Source organism: Anopheles merus, chromosome 2L (assembly GCF_017562075.2).
Source record: "Anopheles merus strain MAF chromosome 2L, AmerM5.1, whole genome shotgun sequence".
NCBI classification, from domain to species: Eukaryota; Metazoa; Arthropoda; class Insecta; order Diptera; family Culicidae; genus Anopheles; species Anopheles merus.
Window position 1 is genome coordinate 43,768,598 of NC_054083.1, and position 15,432 is coordinate 43,784,029.

Sequence of the window (15,432 nt, forward strand, 5' to 3'; positions counted from 1 at the left end):
CTTCTTTTGGAAGTATTTGTCTTCATAGAAGTCAATCAGTGGCCTCCATTTCAGTGTCCTCCTGCTCCTTGCCATACCCCCTCCAGACGTTTCCAACGATCCATTATTTGGGATGTCTTTTTGATAAGCCACTAATAGGACTGCTGCTTAAACGTTGTTGTTTGCTGTTTCCAGCCGCAAAACCGTTTACAACATCTCCTCATCTCTCGGTTGTCCCTGGGGGAAGAAGGTGCCCAATGCACTCGCGCAAAGTTTAATGAGCCGTGAAGATGGGCAGCATGCAATCTGAACTGTAATTCGTGTTCGCGAATTTGTAGCGCAAATATCATCCACACATCAGAACAAAAGGAAGAATACGCGGCCCAGTGAAATGGCTGGGCGGCGCCGTTTTTTTCATCTCAACCCACCACCACCACCACTATCGGCTTTGGGCAGGCTGATAGTGTGGCAGAAGAAGCGGTGTGTGTGTGTATATCAGTAAAAAGTCGCGAGACTTGTAACGTGTTTCTGTCCGTCCTGGCCAACTCCAAACTCTCCTACTGCCCCTTTATTCTGCCACTCGTAAGATCTCACGTTCTCACCTCCTCAACAAGAGGTGAGGAGAGGATCAGCGGGTCGCATTGGCTGGGCTGAACTCTCCATGACGATTGCTTATCAGCCGGCTAAGAGACTCTTGGTGCTCTTGCCGGGAAGCAACCATCCACACACAGCGACGTTTGGGATGCTCTCCGCTGACGTATGTGTTGCCGATCGAGACGACCATGTGCTTGGTGGTGGTGCCCCTCTCGCAGTCGTACGATCAGCTAAGACAGTTTACTGGTAACCATGCTGGGGCATTTGTGTGCTAACACCGACAAACACACACACACTCACACACACACACACACACACACACACACACACACACACACACACACACACACACACACACACACACACACACACACACACACACTTGCGAGTGTTTTTAAATTGATCTCCTATAGCCATCTCCTAGGGCTAGAAACCCCGCCGTTGTCTCTCAAACGTGTTTTACTGTCTACGGCAACAGCTCCAAGCATAGCTCCAAGCGCTCAAGTGTCTGTAGTGTCTGAAAGGGAGTGTACCAAGCATTGCCCCCCATGACTGTGTACACCCTTTCCCCTGTTTGCTGCATCCGAACGATCACCGAGCACCGTCTATAATTGCAACTCACAGAAGCAGCATATAGCAGGGGTCGGTGCTGTGGTGCTGTGGTTCAACACACACACACACACACACACACATACGCGCAAAAAAAGTCAAACAAATAGCGAGTTTTGTAAACTTGATCAAGTAAATGATTGCACTCGAGCGCGGCTTATAAATATACGATCGCAGTTGGGAAAGTGATTGCACTAAGCAGTAGATAATCGAACCGATCACACCAACAAGTGCGCGCGCATTAGCTCCCAATTGAATTCTCCCAAAAAGTGAAGAACTCAAAGAACTTCCTTCCTTCCGCACAGAATGGCAGCCTTCAACGAAAGCAAGCAGAGCGGTGGCGGTTCGAGCAGAATGTAAGTATCCGTGTACGAGAAAGTGGCAATGGGAGGGCTTCTGTCGCACGCTTCATAATCAATAACAACCAAGAGAAGCCCCAACTGCTTCTGTGGTGGGTGTCCACTGCTTCAGAGAGTGGTGAATGTGTCCACCAACCCAAAAGTGTCAAGTGAACATGTTTTGATTGAAATCGTTGGGCGCTGGCAGTTGTTGTAATTACTGTCCAGAAAAGGGTGTCTTTCGAATCAAGGTTTCGAATGGAGTGTCCATTAAAGTGCCAACAGGAGGCCAAGGGCTTGCAAAAACACACACACACACACACAGTAGTGTGCAGTCCGACCAACTGTGAACTGGCGCTGCATGGTGTGTTATCAATCATCCCTTGCAACCAAGCGCCCCGTTAGTGTCCCCCGACTGGCAACGCTGTCGAGCGCGAGTGATCGTGTGGTGCTTCGGCTTCGAATTGCAGCGCGCCCCGTTTCGATGGGCAATCATCATCGCCGTCCGCGGCCCAATCATGGTCATTTGTCGCGCTCGTCCGTTACTAGGTGTGTACTACTTGCCGCGCGGCGTGGTTGCGAAGTGCCATTGCCACACATCATCACTGCATTACGGGCGTCCAGCGACCAGCGCGGGGAAGATGCCGTTTGCACTCAATTGGTGCCTTGCGGATATTGCTTCCTGGAATGTGGATACTTTCCACAGCGGTCCACTCTCTCCCGTTGCTTGCCTTTAAGTGTGCCTGTGCGGTGCTTGTGTGGTGATCTTCCGTGTGGCAAAACAGTAAACAGAGCGTTGTAAACAAAACCATTCCCATCACCATTTCTTCTTCTTCGATCGCGGCCATTATCGCGGCGGTTGTTTTGGCTCTGGAACAGTCTGGACATTCTTCTGCCTGGGGTGGAAAATGGCGCACTGCCGCCCGATGGGGGGGGGGGGAAGGACTGGAGGAAAGGACATGTTTTGACATGCACGGGATTATGCGTTATCAGTTTTTGGGTGCCCAAAAACGTGCCGCAAAGAAAGGGTTCTAGACGTGGCACTACAACCCATCTAGATGGTTCAACTTTCTTCAAGAGCATTTTTTTCCCCGCGCCTGTATTTGTTTGAGAAAGAGAGAGAGAGAGAGGGGCCTAAGCTCTCCAAAGAAAGCTTGGAAAACAGGCCCATTGATTGCATCATTTTGTTTGTTTGTCCCGATCAAGCTCGAACGATCGAGTGTGTTGGCGATCGTGTTTTGATTAGCGATCGTGTCGTGTTTTCACATTTGTGGCAGCATGATCACCCCCTGGAGCGTTAGGATCGATGTTTACCCGAGAGCAAGTCATACACCACTCGATCGATCGCTTCTTCGATAAGGGCCTTTAAAGGGATCAATCGATCAGTCATAACATTATGGGTCGAGCGCCAATTTAAACTCCTTTGCGATCTAATTCGCATATCCTTTTTGAAAGAGATGTTTCTCAGAAGTAACCGTAATTTCCTTAACCTTGACCCCTTTCCTGCACTGACTTGTGCAAGTACGGGTGAAGAGCAGGAGGAGAGCATCCGTCCGGTCAGCCGCGTCCTTATCAATGTGGGCTGCTCTCATGTTAAAAGTGTGTTGCTCGCGTGACGTCTGCATCCTTCTTCACAACAACAAAAACAAGCGTGTTGTTTTTGCTGCTGCTGCTGCTGCTGCTCACTACTAAGCTCTTTAACCAGGAAATTGTGCTAATCTTGTTGTTCTAGGAGCACAACAAAAAAAAAACACTCAAACACAAACACACTCGAAGACACACACTGGTAGTGCGAGGAAAACAACCTAATTGTTAGCATTTTAACAAAAGATTTACTTAAAGTTGATGCTTTGCGATCGTTTCCGCGTGCCGGTCTGTGTGTGTGTGTAATTGTTGCAAAAATAAGGAAACAGCAAAAGGCGACCAGCGAGACAAAGGAATCACGCCGTAGAACTAGGAATGGGTGGCATTCTCCAACCAGCCGGCACCGCGGCCGGCTGCGACAGCAAAACAAAGTGTATTAAAATTCGCAACTATTAAATCGCGCGTTTTACACACACACATACACACACATATACACACCTGATGATGGTGAATGGTTTCCTTAAGCGTAGAAACTCGTTCAACCAGAGAGCCCGGGCTTAAACGCAGAGCCAAGCCTCCAGTTCGTGCCACATTTCCTGCCAAGCGCGTGCCACTGGCGAGCGCAAAAAAAAAACAGACAGAAATCAATGTCCATCCTTCGCTCCTATGCTGCCTCAATTGTACCGTAAATGGTGCGTACGTATCGTCATCAATCGTAAACATGGAACTGGCCCACACCCCTAAAAGCTACCTGTTGTTGTTGTTGATTTTGTGCTGCAGTCCATCTAAAGTGCAGCAGCTGCATACACCACCCCGCGGTTGTTCCCCAGATGATTGGGAAAAACAACAACATCCACCGCGCACCACACCATTACTTAAGAAAAGAGCGTCATCGTCTTTTCATAATTACCACCCCCCCCCCCCCGGCGCGTGACATGTCTTTCCCCTTGGCACCGTCTTTCCGCCCTGACGAACGAACCGAGCCTTTCTACCGTTGCAATCAGGCGCAAACATCTCTCTCGCTCTTTTCTCTGTCTCTCTCTTTCTCTCTCAAATGTACCATCCCCTCTACCACCTCGAGTTGCGGCACCCCATCATCATCATCACCATCACCGGGGGCCTAAGGTTTTATGCTATCGCTCGCCGCTGCGTACCGTCACTCACGATCGAGGTGCGACAGTGTACGGTTCAAGTAACAGGAAGCACGCGAACACATCACCACACCCCCGGTTAAGACGACACCACACACACTCACTACCCGTCCTCCTACTGCGGCAGAAGTCCTTTTCGGTTTTTCGGCGTGTTTGAAAGTCGTTCAGTGGCGGCACGTGTGCGTCGGTGCTTTTCAAGGGTGCTGCGAATTAGCGAAGCAGTTCGGGCTCGAATTCTTCAAAAAACATCACGGACTATTGACACGGGGAAAAGTGATTTAATTTGCCGTTAGGTGCCACACAAACTCGGTTGGGAGGGCTTGGAAAGATGAGCAAATTTAGCTACCTTCAAAACGGCAAAGCATCGACGAACGGTGCGCTACACGCGAACGGGCACCATCAGCAGCACCAGAACGGGCATTCGAATGGGGTGGCCCGGAATGGTGGTACTGCCACGGACACGCTGCCGGTAGCTTACCAGCAGAAGGCGGCCACGAGCGGCCCGTTCCATATGCCCCGCACCGAGCACGTTGGGTAAGTTTGGTTTGGTTTGGTTTCACGGCACGGCTGGGGCTTCTGGGAAACCGGAACCACCGGGAAAGATGAACCCGATATGGATCGGCGTGTATGTGTGTGTGTGTGTGTGTGTACGTGCGTTGGAAAACATGCAAGTGCAGTGGTAGCAGTCGGCGCCGTGGTAAAGGTGTTAGTAGCCCGTACCATCTCAGCAAACAGTGTTGCGAAGTGCGTCCAAATGTCTTATCGAAAGATGCCTGTGAACGAGACGCGGACGCGTAAAATTCAATTTGATTCTACTCGAAAACAACCGCCACCATGTCGGTACTTAAGATCTGCAGATCCCGCATGTGACCTCTCGGGTCAGTTCCTCCACTCCTCATCGTTGCCCTTATCATGGCAACAGAGAGCGACAAAACAAACAAAAAAAAAAAACAGGCGATGCGACATTGGCAAAATACACGATCGCGGGGCTCCGAATTAATCGTCACCTCTTCTCCCCCTCTTCCCCCCCGTCCTCTGCCCCTTATCAGTGGTGCCATCGAGAAGGTTCGTGCTTGGAGGCGGAGGGAAAAACAACTAAAACGGGTCCAAACATCCAGCGCTTCACTAACTCCCATGTTTAAGGCATCACGATCGTCGTCATCGTCCGCGATCGGCGAAATCAAATCTTTCTGCTGTGTCTCCGCGTCGCCCCCTCGCCGCTTATTGTTGCCGATTGACTACAGGCGGAGCGAGCGGATGACGCCGATCGTGCCCCCGCGCAAACGATCAGCCCAGGGTCAGCAAGGGCACTCTCCGGCACTCTCGCTGGTTGGTGGCGTCGTCAGTACGGTTAGGAGGGGGAGAGAGAGAACGCTCCCACTGATAAGCGACGGGTGTTGCACAGTTTGTAGCTTGTTGACTTGTCCTGCCTACGGGCGAGCGAAGGCGCAGGTGATACACAGGAGGTGGTGCTGCTATTTGCGCCTGTTCACGCTGCTTTCTTCACGCTGCGCCGGGTGTGGGAAAGCGTTGCTCTCGCAGGCCACCACAAAGAGGATACTTCCAAGGCATTCACGTTTGAATAGGGTGCGCGTGGCAGTTCATTCAACAGCCTCGGGGTGGCAGCTTGACAATCTCAAAACCTTGAAATTAATGTGTCCTTTCTCTCTGCTTTGTTTTTTTTTCTCTACCACTTCAGGTACACGTACGACACGCTGCAGGAAATTGCCACCTATCTCCTGGAGCGCACCGAGCTACGCCCGAAGGTTGGCATCATCTGCGGGTCCGGCCTGGGCACGCTGGCCGAGCAGCTGACCGATGTGGACAGCTTCGACTACGAGACGATCCCGCACTTTCCCGTCTCGACCGTGGCCGGCCATGTCGGACGGCTGGTGTTCGGGTACCTTGCCGGCGTGCCGGTCATGTGCATGCAGGGCCGCTTCCACCACTACGAAGGCTATCCGCTGGCAAAGGTAAGAAGCAGTGCATTAAAATCAACCAACACAAAACAATATCAAACTAAAATGTCTTTACCTTTTTCCTTCCCCCATCACGCGTGCAGTGCGCAATGCCGGTGCGTGTGATGCATCTGATCGGCTGCACACACCTGATCGCTACGAATGCGGCCGGCGGCGCCAACCCCAAGTACCGGGTCGGCGACATCATGCTGATCAAGGATCACATCAATCTGATGGGCTTTGCCGGGAACAATCCGCTCCAGGGGCCGAACGATGAGCGGTTCGGGCCGCGGTTCTTCGGCATGGCCAACACGTACGATCCGAAGCTGAACCAGCAGGCGAAGGTGATCGCGCGCCAGATCGGCATCGAGAATGAGCTGCGCGAGGGCGTCTACACCTGTCTCGGTGGGCCGAACTTCGAGACGGTGGCCGAGGTGAAGATGCTGTCGATGCTCGGCGTGGACGCGATCGGCATGTCGACCGTGCACGAGATCATTACGGCCCGGCACTGCGGCATGACCTGCTTCGCCTTCAGCCTGATCACCAACATGTGCACGATGAGCTATGAGGAGGAGGAGGAGCACTGCCACGACAGTATCGTCGGTGTGGGCAAGAACCGGGAGAAGACGCTCGGCGAGTTTGTCAGCCGCATCGTCAAGCACATCCACTACGAGGCGAAGAAGTAGGGTGGGGAGAAGCGAATTTTGATGGAAAGTTGAGGAAGCACCTGGTAAGGGTTGATCCCATAGCTCAGACCAAGCGCACCGATGCGCCACTTTTAATTAGGTAAAATCGACTATTTAGCTAGACATTAGGTAAGCGGTAAGCGTAATTGTAACCATTTAGTATAGATAGGTATGATTTTTGTTAACAATCTTATAAGTGCTTTTTAGAGTGATTTAAACGACACAGCAAATCCTTTTACATTCGCGTGTGAATTGCAACAAGAAAAGAAAAAAACACATTCCTTTTATGTAAAAAAAAAAACAAACAACCAAAAAATCTGTGAAAAATGCTTAAAATAAAACAATTTTAATTAAAATCGAACCCTGCACAGTGATTGTCCCTGGGCGGAAAGAATGAACATTTTGGCGACCTCTCGTGCTGTAGTTACAATCCGGCTTCGCACGCAATTGATACGCCCCGAGTGACGCTAATTCAATTCCAGCGTGTCCCCAGCGTGACCCCTCGGGTGGGGTGTTTGGATGATTGGGGAAGGGACGGACGCTAAAACGGTATTCCCAAAATACGGTTTAACACCCGCCAAATCCAGCTGTAGCTCGCTAATGGTGGATGGAAATCATTGTTGGCAGAACCGCGCACTGACCTTTGCTGCGGCTGCTGCTGCTCGCTATGCTTTGATCGTACCACATTATCGTCGGAAGCAATTGGCCGTGATGATGCTATTAAATTAAGCCATTTACACAGGAGGAAAGTAAAGTCCCATAAATGCAGCAAGGGAATACGCCAGCAAAGGGTGGGACGCAGTCACTGCAAAGGAACTTATCAACGTGTTTATGGTGCATCGTTCTATAAGCAAGCTATAAAATATTGCCGATGCTATAAATTAATTATAGCAATGCTAAGGGAAGAAATTTGAATTATTTGTTGATGGGACGTACATTGCAAGGTATTGTTATGAATAATTGAAGCGTAATTTTAGAAACAAATGTTACCATCATCTCTGCGGTAGATTTAAAAAAAAAAACGAAACGGAAATTCCCAGTGAACAGTGTTTTTCAAAACCCTATTCTTGGCGCGAGAATGCGTGCCTCGTAAATTCGTTATCATTCGGAGCTGCGCCTCGCCTGTCTCGAAAAGCCATAACATACATTCCACGCGTCCACCAGAGCAATGTTGTAGAAACAAAGTCAGCGATTGTCATTCCGCATTGTCACCAACACTAGCGCACAGCGCGGAATCGGTTTGGGTCCACACACAGCCCCAGAGCGGTTGACTTGCAGCTTCATTGTCATTAGCGGCCGGATCTCCACTGTCCGGTCACTTGCAGTCGAGCGGTCATCGCGAACGGGTTTGCTTTGGAAGACGCGGCGTGTGAACCGAGTGCGAGAGCGTGTTGTGATTTAAACGGTCTCTCCTCCACTGTTTGTGTATACAGTGAAGTGTATCATTGAGGGAAGATTGTAAATAAAATTGCCAAAACGTTAACTGAAAAGAGTGCCTGAGTGCCAAAACACCAAGAAAATTAATAGGACAAGTGTACAAATAAAACTAAAGCTTTTTTAAAGATGAATCGAACGAATTTAAAAGAAGTTACCAATGGAGAGCAGCACACCACCAGCAGCACAAAGCCGTCAGCCAAACGGACCAATGGATTATACAATCCCGTGCAGGAAAATGCAAGGTAAATTAAGTGTTGCACTACACCTTATCATTTTCTGTGCCCAGTGCCACCCTCTGTGTGTGTGTATGGGAAGCATATGCTGTTCTAGAAAAGACAGCCAGAGTGCATTCCAGCTGCAGAAAACGGTCGTCACCACCAACGTCACAACAGCGACAAAGCAACGACACTCCACAGCTGACGTTAACGGTCTTGGTAACGGCCATATATGATTGATGGAAATGCGTGCTGTAACGGGTTAAATTATCTCACTGATTGAGAAAACCTACACACACAGTCAAACATCCATAACAAGCCGCCTTAGCTGGATTAGAAAAGATCGGTGCGGTAGGGCAAGGTCGAACCTCATTAACATAACATGATCAGAATCGACCAGAAGTAGCACCTTTCTCGTCTGGCGTGCTGGCGGTGCAGAGTGATTTAGATTAACGTGAACATGGTGGCGATAAATCGTTATCTAGCAATGGCAGGACGATAAGTCTTGTTTGATGCAATATTCTTGCGATGAGCTTTTGTATCATCTCTGGCAAATGCTGTAAAACAGGAATCTATAAGTAGGAATGCTATCTATCCACACCAGAATGTACTCACCCCCGTTTTTTGTTGTAGCTGGTGGAGATCTCCATCTTTCCCCTGATTGTACGCAAAAACCGCCAAACGATTCGTGCGGGACGTGTCATTGTCGCAATTACAACATTTACGATGCAATCGGGGGGGCTCAGCACTTATGTTCTATTTCTGTTTTCTCACCTCGCACGCCCTCCCTCTCTTTTTCGGTCTCGTCCTCTGTCCAGCTATGGCAGCTACGAGATGGTGCAGGAAATCGCCACTTATCTGCTGGACCGCACGCGCATCCGTCCCCTGTGCGGTATCATCTGCGGCTCGGGGCTCGGCTGCCTGGCCGAACAGCTGACCGAGGTGGACTGCTTCGACTACGAGACGATCCCGCACTTTCCCGTCTCGACCGTGGCCGGCCATCTGGGACGGCTGGTGTTTGGCTATCTGGCCGGTGTGCCCGTGCTCTGCATGCAGGGACGCTTCCACTACTACGAGGGATACTCGCTGGCGAAGGTAAGATGGACGCCCGTGTTTGTACACATCGTTTGTACACAAAGGAGCAGCATAGCCTTTCGTTTCGGGGACAAAACATTGCTTATTGGCTTGTTGTGAATCGAATAGAATGCTAACTAACACGCGATTCCAGATGACGATAACAAAAAAAAAACTCCACACGAAACCACGAACAAATTATTGATTTCTATTATCATAAAAACAGGTCTATCTTCTTCGAAACTACAAACGCCGCGGAAAACTACCTCTTTTCTACACCGCCAACAACTGTATGACAGTTGCGGAACAGAAAAAGGCCACAGTTGATGTGATTTCACAAGCGGTTTTTGTTGTTGTTTTTGTTCTGTCAAATCGACATTCAAAATGACAGTTACACAAAGGCGATTTAGTAATCATTTCGATTTCTTTTTTACATGTACTAGATCTTTGTAAATTTATTCCAATCATTCAAAAAACACTTATCCTCTCTTTCATCCCTTTGGTAGTGTTCCATGCCGGTGCGTGTGATGCGCCTGGTCGGCTGTACGCACCTGATCGCTACGAATGCGGCCGGTGCCATCAACAGCAGCTACCGCGTCGGCGACATCATGCTCATCAAGGATCACGTCAATCTGATGGGCTTCGCTGGCAACTGTCCGCTGCTCGGCCCGAACGATGAGCGCTTCGGGCCACGGTTTCTCGGCATGGCCAAAGCGTACGAACCGGCCCTGCTGCAGGCGGCCAAAGAGGCGGCCACCCATGTGCCCGGGCTGCAGAGTGTGTTGCGCGAGGGTGTGTACTGTTGTGTCGGTGGTCCCAACTTTGAAACCGTGGCCGAAGGTCGGCTGATGGCGCTGCTGGGCGTGGACGCGATCGGCATGTCGACCGTGCACGAGATCATTACGGCCCGGCACTGCGGCATGACCTGCTTCGCCTTCAGCCTGATCACCAACATGTGCACGATGAGCTACGAGGAAGAGGAGGAGCACTGCCACGAGACGTTCGTGGACGTTGGCCGGCAGCTGGAGCAACGTATCTGCGATCTGGTGACGCGGGTCGTCAGCACGCTTCCTGCAGTGGGCGCAAACGGACATAAAGAGTAGTGCACATCGCACTACAAAAGATCACGCATAGTGGCGTGACCTACGTGACCACGTGGACAAATGCGGCGCATTAGAGAGTAATCACATCAAACAATAAATGTTTCACTTTGTTAACCCATTTAACTACCATCGTTTGTTTGTTTATTGTTGCCGTTCTTTATATGTGTTGTTGTTTTGCTTTTCTGTTGTGTGGATGTTTTACGCTTTCAGTTATTTTATCATGTTTTTGTTATTTATATTAGCTTTTTCTTCGCTTTTCCAATTAGTTTATTATGTTCTTAGATTATTCGACGCTTTCTTTACGAGTAAATGTATCTTATGTACTTTTTCCTTTTTTTAACCTTTTCTTGTTTCCTTTTCAAACGCATAGTAATACTTGTAATGTTTTCATGTCTTGTCAACTTTATCGAGCGAATTGGTTGGAATGGTTCTTGTACTTCCCAATCGCTTCAGCCACTTGCATCGATTGAGCAAAAACATTGTACTTGTACACTAATCATTTACTCTATCTCTATCTCATTTTCTCTGTTCTCCACTTTCAATATCTCATGTATAGCTGTGTCCAGTATGCGGTATAGTTTCGTTCATCGATTTGGTGCCAGTTCTGTTTAAGTAGAGGAAAGTGACTGTAGTTTCATAACTGTTGTTCCTATCAATGGCTTCGTTTACTCCAAAATCCAAAAAGTGCATGAACAAAAAAAATATCATTCACATTCTACAGGGGAAACTCAAAGTCCGTTTCAAAAGCGAGTTCCTTGTGGCGGACTTCTATGATTCGTCTTAACCATTTTTTGGGTTTCATGTTTTAGTTTTTTGACATTGAATTTCGGTTTTTTGTGGCTAAATATTTCCAACTTTTTCTTTCCTAGAGATAGCGTTATCATAGAATTGAGGTAAGAAAAAGGGGATAAAAGTGTTGTTTTATCTTAAAATTGTGTGTTGTTTTCTTTTTTTCTCAAAGAGATCTTCCTTTATGTTTCCCCGTGTGTTTCTGTGTGTATGTATGTTTGCTTAATTATTTCATTTCGTTTTATCATATGCTTCGATGGCAAAATCCATAAATTCACTTAATATCAAATGAGCAGTTTGTTTTATTTGGTTGCTGTTTGTAGATATTGGTTCTGGGGTATTAATTCCGTCTTTTCAGTGGTTCCTTCTTCCTCTTCTTTTTTTGGCGTTCATTTTTCGTTCATCATCAAACATACGGGAAAGATCGTCGTACACGTGATTAGTTAATGTGTGTTTATAGTTTGGAGCAAAACTTGGATCAAAAGATTTAATACAAAAATTGGACAATGTTGAGTTTGAGGGGACGAGGAGGTTCCTGGGACTACACTGGGTATGTATATCATAATAGAGCTTGGTACTGGGGGTTGGTTTACCTGGTTTACTTTCCATTTACTTCACTATCCCTGTCTTTCGCAGTTGTGTGTGTGTGTGTGTGTGTGTGTGTGTGTGTGTGTGTTTTCACATTTATCATTATTGGTTTATAATTTGGCGGTGGATTTGTTGGATCTACTTTGAGTTTTAACGGCTTTTTCTATGAGTTTTGCGTACAGTTCATTTCTTTTTTTATTTTAATCGATTCTCTGCGTCCTCCATTATCGCACTAAATCATAACACTGTCAATGACTAAGATGAGATGACTTTTGCTTTCCAAATATGTCACGCAGGTTTGAAATACTGAAGCGAACCTGCCGCCTCCGCCTCCGCGTAATTGATGTAATACGAAAATAAGTCCAACGAGCGGGTATAAATTATGCTAAGGCCGTTGAGCGCTTGCCCGTTCTTACGACGCACGAACAATGCCATATGTCATAACTGTGCTGGCGTGTCGTCGCCGTACGCTGGTTGGTTCTGCTCAAAAGCGGCTGATTATTTTCTAATCATTACTTCACCGACGATCGACAGCCGGGCAGGTCAAATGTGATTCGTCAGCAGTGGCAGCAACCGCGACCAGACGGCATGGGATGGAATCGGTCCAACAACAGTTCCACAGCCCTACAACAATTTTGTTTTCGAAAAGCAATTGCAAAAAAAAAACATGTCGGAACCGAGAACATCGTCATCCTCACCCTCGAAGCCGCAGCAGGGTGAAAGGTTAATGGGTTTGCATCGTGGCGCGATTCGATAGGGCCGGTGGCGGCAAGCCCTCTCTTCGCAATGTGCTGTGGCTTCAACGGAAACCACACACGCACACAGCACGTATCAGGCTCGTAAAATAGTAACACCCATTTGCGCAATTATTTGCCATCGATGATGGTAAACCTGCCCGGGCAGTGAAGAGAGGATAAGGAAAGAACGAAAGCAGCTAAAAGAAATAGAAAATTTGTAAAACAAAAGAGTAAACAGTTACAGAATAGTGTAAAGTAGTAGAAGATAATATAGAAGAAGAATATAAAGCAAAAGAACAAAAAAGATAAGAAACAAAAACTAGCAAACATCTTTGACTGTCACAATTTATTGTGTGATTCTTGTTCGATTTCACTGCGCGTTTCTTTGCAAAACGGATGCATAACTTAATCAATGCTTTAACCGTTTGCCTTTAATGTGTGTAATGCTGCGTCGTGTCCGTTTTCTACGATACTTACAGTTGGGGTTTTCATTTAAAACTATCCTTTCACTACAATTCACTTCTTTCGCCTATTCTAATTCACTACAAACGATAGAAAGGGATCATCTCTCGTAACCCTTTTTGTTTTGGGTGGCCGAGAACGGATGGAAGGATGTAGTAGTTGCAGTGACGACGGTAATGGTGATGGTGTGCAATGATGATGATAATGAATGGTTTGGTTTCAATCGTTACCTTACATGCCCGCGGGTGTGCTTTTTATGCCTCACGCATTTATCGTTTCGCTCTATCGATATAATGATTACAGCTTACACCGTTGTGTATATCGTGTGTGTTCGTCCTTATCGCACTCCTTAACGGCTGCTGTACTCCTATGCTGCTTTCGTAATATCTATCCTTTGCGTAGCTCACAGTTCACTACTTAATTAAACTAAGATAGTGCACCTTTTTATGGTGGAACCGGTAAAAAAGGCCTGTTTTTGTTCATTTCTTTTCTAGTTTTGGACCCAGCAGTAACGAGTCCTGCTGGCAAATGTGGTTTCCACGTATAAAGATATTATTATTTGATCATCATAGCTACTACAAGTCTCCGGCACCTCCGGCAATAGCATGCGATTATCGATTTTTAAATAAATAAATTATAGCCAACACACGAAAGCAAACAAAAAAAAAAACACGTATCATTCATACTCATCATGAATCGAGAATACTTAAATTAATAAACCTATATCAGAAACTGCACACGGTAGAAATACAGCAAACAAACAGCAAACAAAAACCCCTAACTAAAGTATAACGCCCTCGCGTTTATTTGGGCAAGGTAAACGATCATAATACCTTTTAATCTCCTCTTCTAATTTTGTTGTAAATATTCACAAAAAAAAAATGTAACACAATAACTCCTATAATTAACTAAATACAGTATACACGCGGAAAAAGGAAACCCTTTCTTCGACTGAGTGTGTTTTTGTGTGTGTGTGTGTGTGTATGTGTGGAAAAAACGGACCACTTCACCAACGGGAGTGGCACAGTAGATCGTTTGCAGTTAAACTTGTAGCCAACCGTAATACAGCACTACCTCTTTTCCTTTCGTTTGTTTTGTAATTTTACAATTACACGTCCCATTCGTAGACACTCATCCATACACACATACACACGTACATCAATATGTAGGCGTCATCATAAGGTAATTGTATGTCCGACATGTAACAGCTGTCTTTCGTTGCTCCTTGCAATCTCTCCTTCCAATCCGAATCCAATGGAACAGAGTGCAAAAGGCGCCAAGCCCTCGGGTTCGAGAACAGCTCATTCTCCTACTAAATGCAAGCCCTCTCCTTCGGATACCCCCCTCCCTTTACTTCTGGTATCGTTTCTTTTGCTCCTTTTCCGCTTTCTTTTCTTGCTTCTTGAACAGCTTTTCCCGCTCGCGCCGCTCCTTCTCGTTCTGCTTGCGCTCCTTCTCGTTCAGTCGCCGCAGCTCCTTAATGTTGCGCTTGAGCAGCTTCTTATCATCGCCGCCAACGTTCAGTATCTTGAAGTCGGGCTTGTCCAGCTGCAGCAGTGCACCGCCCTCGACCGAATGCTGCATGAAGGCCGGTATGTGATGATCCAACCCGATACCGAGCAACCACTGGCAGACCTGTGTTTAGGTTGGGAGGCAGATACGGAAAATGTAACGAATCGAATCGTTGCTCAATTTGGCATCCCCCCCCCCCCCCACAAGACACACCTACCTGTTCGTTAGACCACTCCTCGACGGGGCCATTTTTCCACTGGTGCGTATCACGGATCCGATCGCTCGAGAAGCTGGACGTGGACCCGGACAGATCGAGGGTACGGCTGGGGGAGTAGGCACCCGGTGACGTCGATCCGCTCGAGACGCTCGACGGTGACGGGGGTCCCTGGGAGCTGCCTGCCGTCGTACCGCCGCTAGTCGATTGGCCACCCTGCTGCTGCTGCTGCTGCTGCCATGGACCGTTACCGCCTGGAGGAGATAAATTTTGTGGAAGTATGTTTTTCACTGCGGATGAAACGGGGTTGAGAAAAAGAGAGAAAGCCAAGAAAAAAAGAGAAAAAAAACCAAAAGAAGCTACAGTTACCTTTTGGTTTTTGACTACACATACATAAACACA

The 15,432-nt window shown here is 47.6% G+C and overlaps 3 protein-coding genes and 1 long non-coding RNA gene across 17 annotated transcripts in view; 2 read left to right on the top strand and 2 right to left on the bottom strand.

Annotated features, from left to right (window-relative positions):
• The first annotated feature begins 1,354 nt into the window (after positions 1-1,354).
• LOC121593091 (purine nucleoside phosphorylase) lies at positions 1,355-7,153 on the top strand. 2 transcript variants are annotated; one of them, XM_041915161.1, is made up of 3 exons: positions 1,355-1,538; positions 5,955-6,228; positions 6,318-7,153. In XM_041915161.1, exons 1-3 carry the CDS (start codon positions 1,489-1,491, stop codon positions 6,897-6,899), a joined length of 906 nt encoding a protein of 301 aa, XP_041771095.1. In that variant the 5' UTR covers positions 1,355-1,488; the 3' UTR covers positions 6,900-7,153. The 2 variants fall into 2 exon arrangements, with proteins under 2 accessions (XP_041771095.1, XP_041771094.1); XM_041915160.1 differs by lacking the exon at positions 1,355-1,538 and adding an exon at positions 4,173-4,789.
• On the bottom strand, positions 7,107-9,374 carry LOC121593097. Its single transcript, XR_006004729.1, has 2 exons — positions 9,167-9,374; positions 7,107-9,108 (listed from the first exon to the last, which is right to left on the bottom strand). It is a non-coding gene; the product is annotated as an uncharacterized LOC121593097 (long non-coding RNA).
• On the top strand, positions 8,108-10,851 carry LOC121593092 (purine nucleoside phosphorylase-like). Its single transcript, XM_041915163.1, has 3 exons — positions 8,108-8,578; positions 9,370-9,646; positions 10,132-10,851. Exons 1-3 carry the CDS (start codon positions 8,463-8,465, stop codon positions 10,726-10,728), a joined length of 990 nt encoding a protein of 329 aa, XP_041771097.1. The 5' UTR covers positions 8,108-8,462; the 3' UTR covers positions 10,729-10,851.
• A 216-nt stretch (positions 10,852-11,067) lies between these two features.
• LOC121593079 (neurabin-1) overlaps positions 11,068-15,432 on the bottom strand; it is a 64,451-nt gene continuing 60,086 nt past the window's right edge. For all 13 annotated transcript variants that reach the window (XM_041915139.1, XM_041915138.1, XM_041915136.1 and 10 more), the window contains 2 exons: positions 15,034-15,320; positions 11,068-14,939 (listed from right to left, as the gene is read on the bottom strand). In XM_041915139.1, the coding sequence (XP_041771073.1) occupies positions 14,655-14,939; positions 15,034-15,320 (572 nt within the window). In that variant the 3' untranslated portion in view covers positions 11,068-14,654. The remainder of the gene's footprint in view (positions 14,940-15,033; positions 15,321-15,432) is intronic.

Bases quoted from the DNA above. Each gene is read 5' to 3' on its own strand.
- LOC121593091 (XM_041915160.1), top strand. From the start codon at position 4,584: ATGAGCAAATTTAGCTACCTTCAAAACGGCAAAGCATCGACGAACGGT. The intron at 4,790-5,954 runs GTAAGTTTGGTT...CTACCACTTCAG, and splicing joins CCCCGCACCGAGCACGTTGG to GTACACGTACGACACGCTGC. The intron at 6,229-6,317 runs GTAAGAAGCAGT...TCACGCGTGCAG, and splicing joins AAGGCTATCCGCTGGCAAAG to TGCGCAATGCCGGTGCGTGT.
- LOC121593092 (XM_041915163.1), top strand. From the start codon at position 8,463: ATGAATCGAACGAATTTAAAAGAAGTTACCAATGGAGAGCAGCACACC. The intron at 8,579-9,369 runs GTAAATTAAGTG...TCCTCTGTCCAG, and splicing joins CCCGTGCAGGAAAATGCAAG to CTATGGCAGCTACGAGATGG. The intron at 9,647-10,131 runs GTAAGATGGACG...TCCCTTTGGTAG, and splicing joins AGGGATACTCGCTGGCGAAG to TGTTCCATGCCGGTGCGTGT.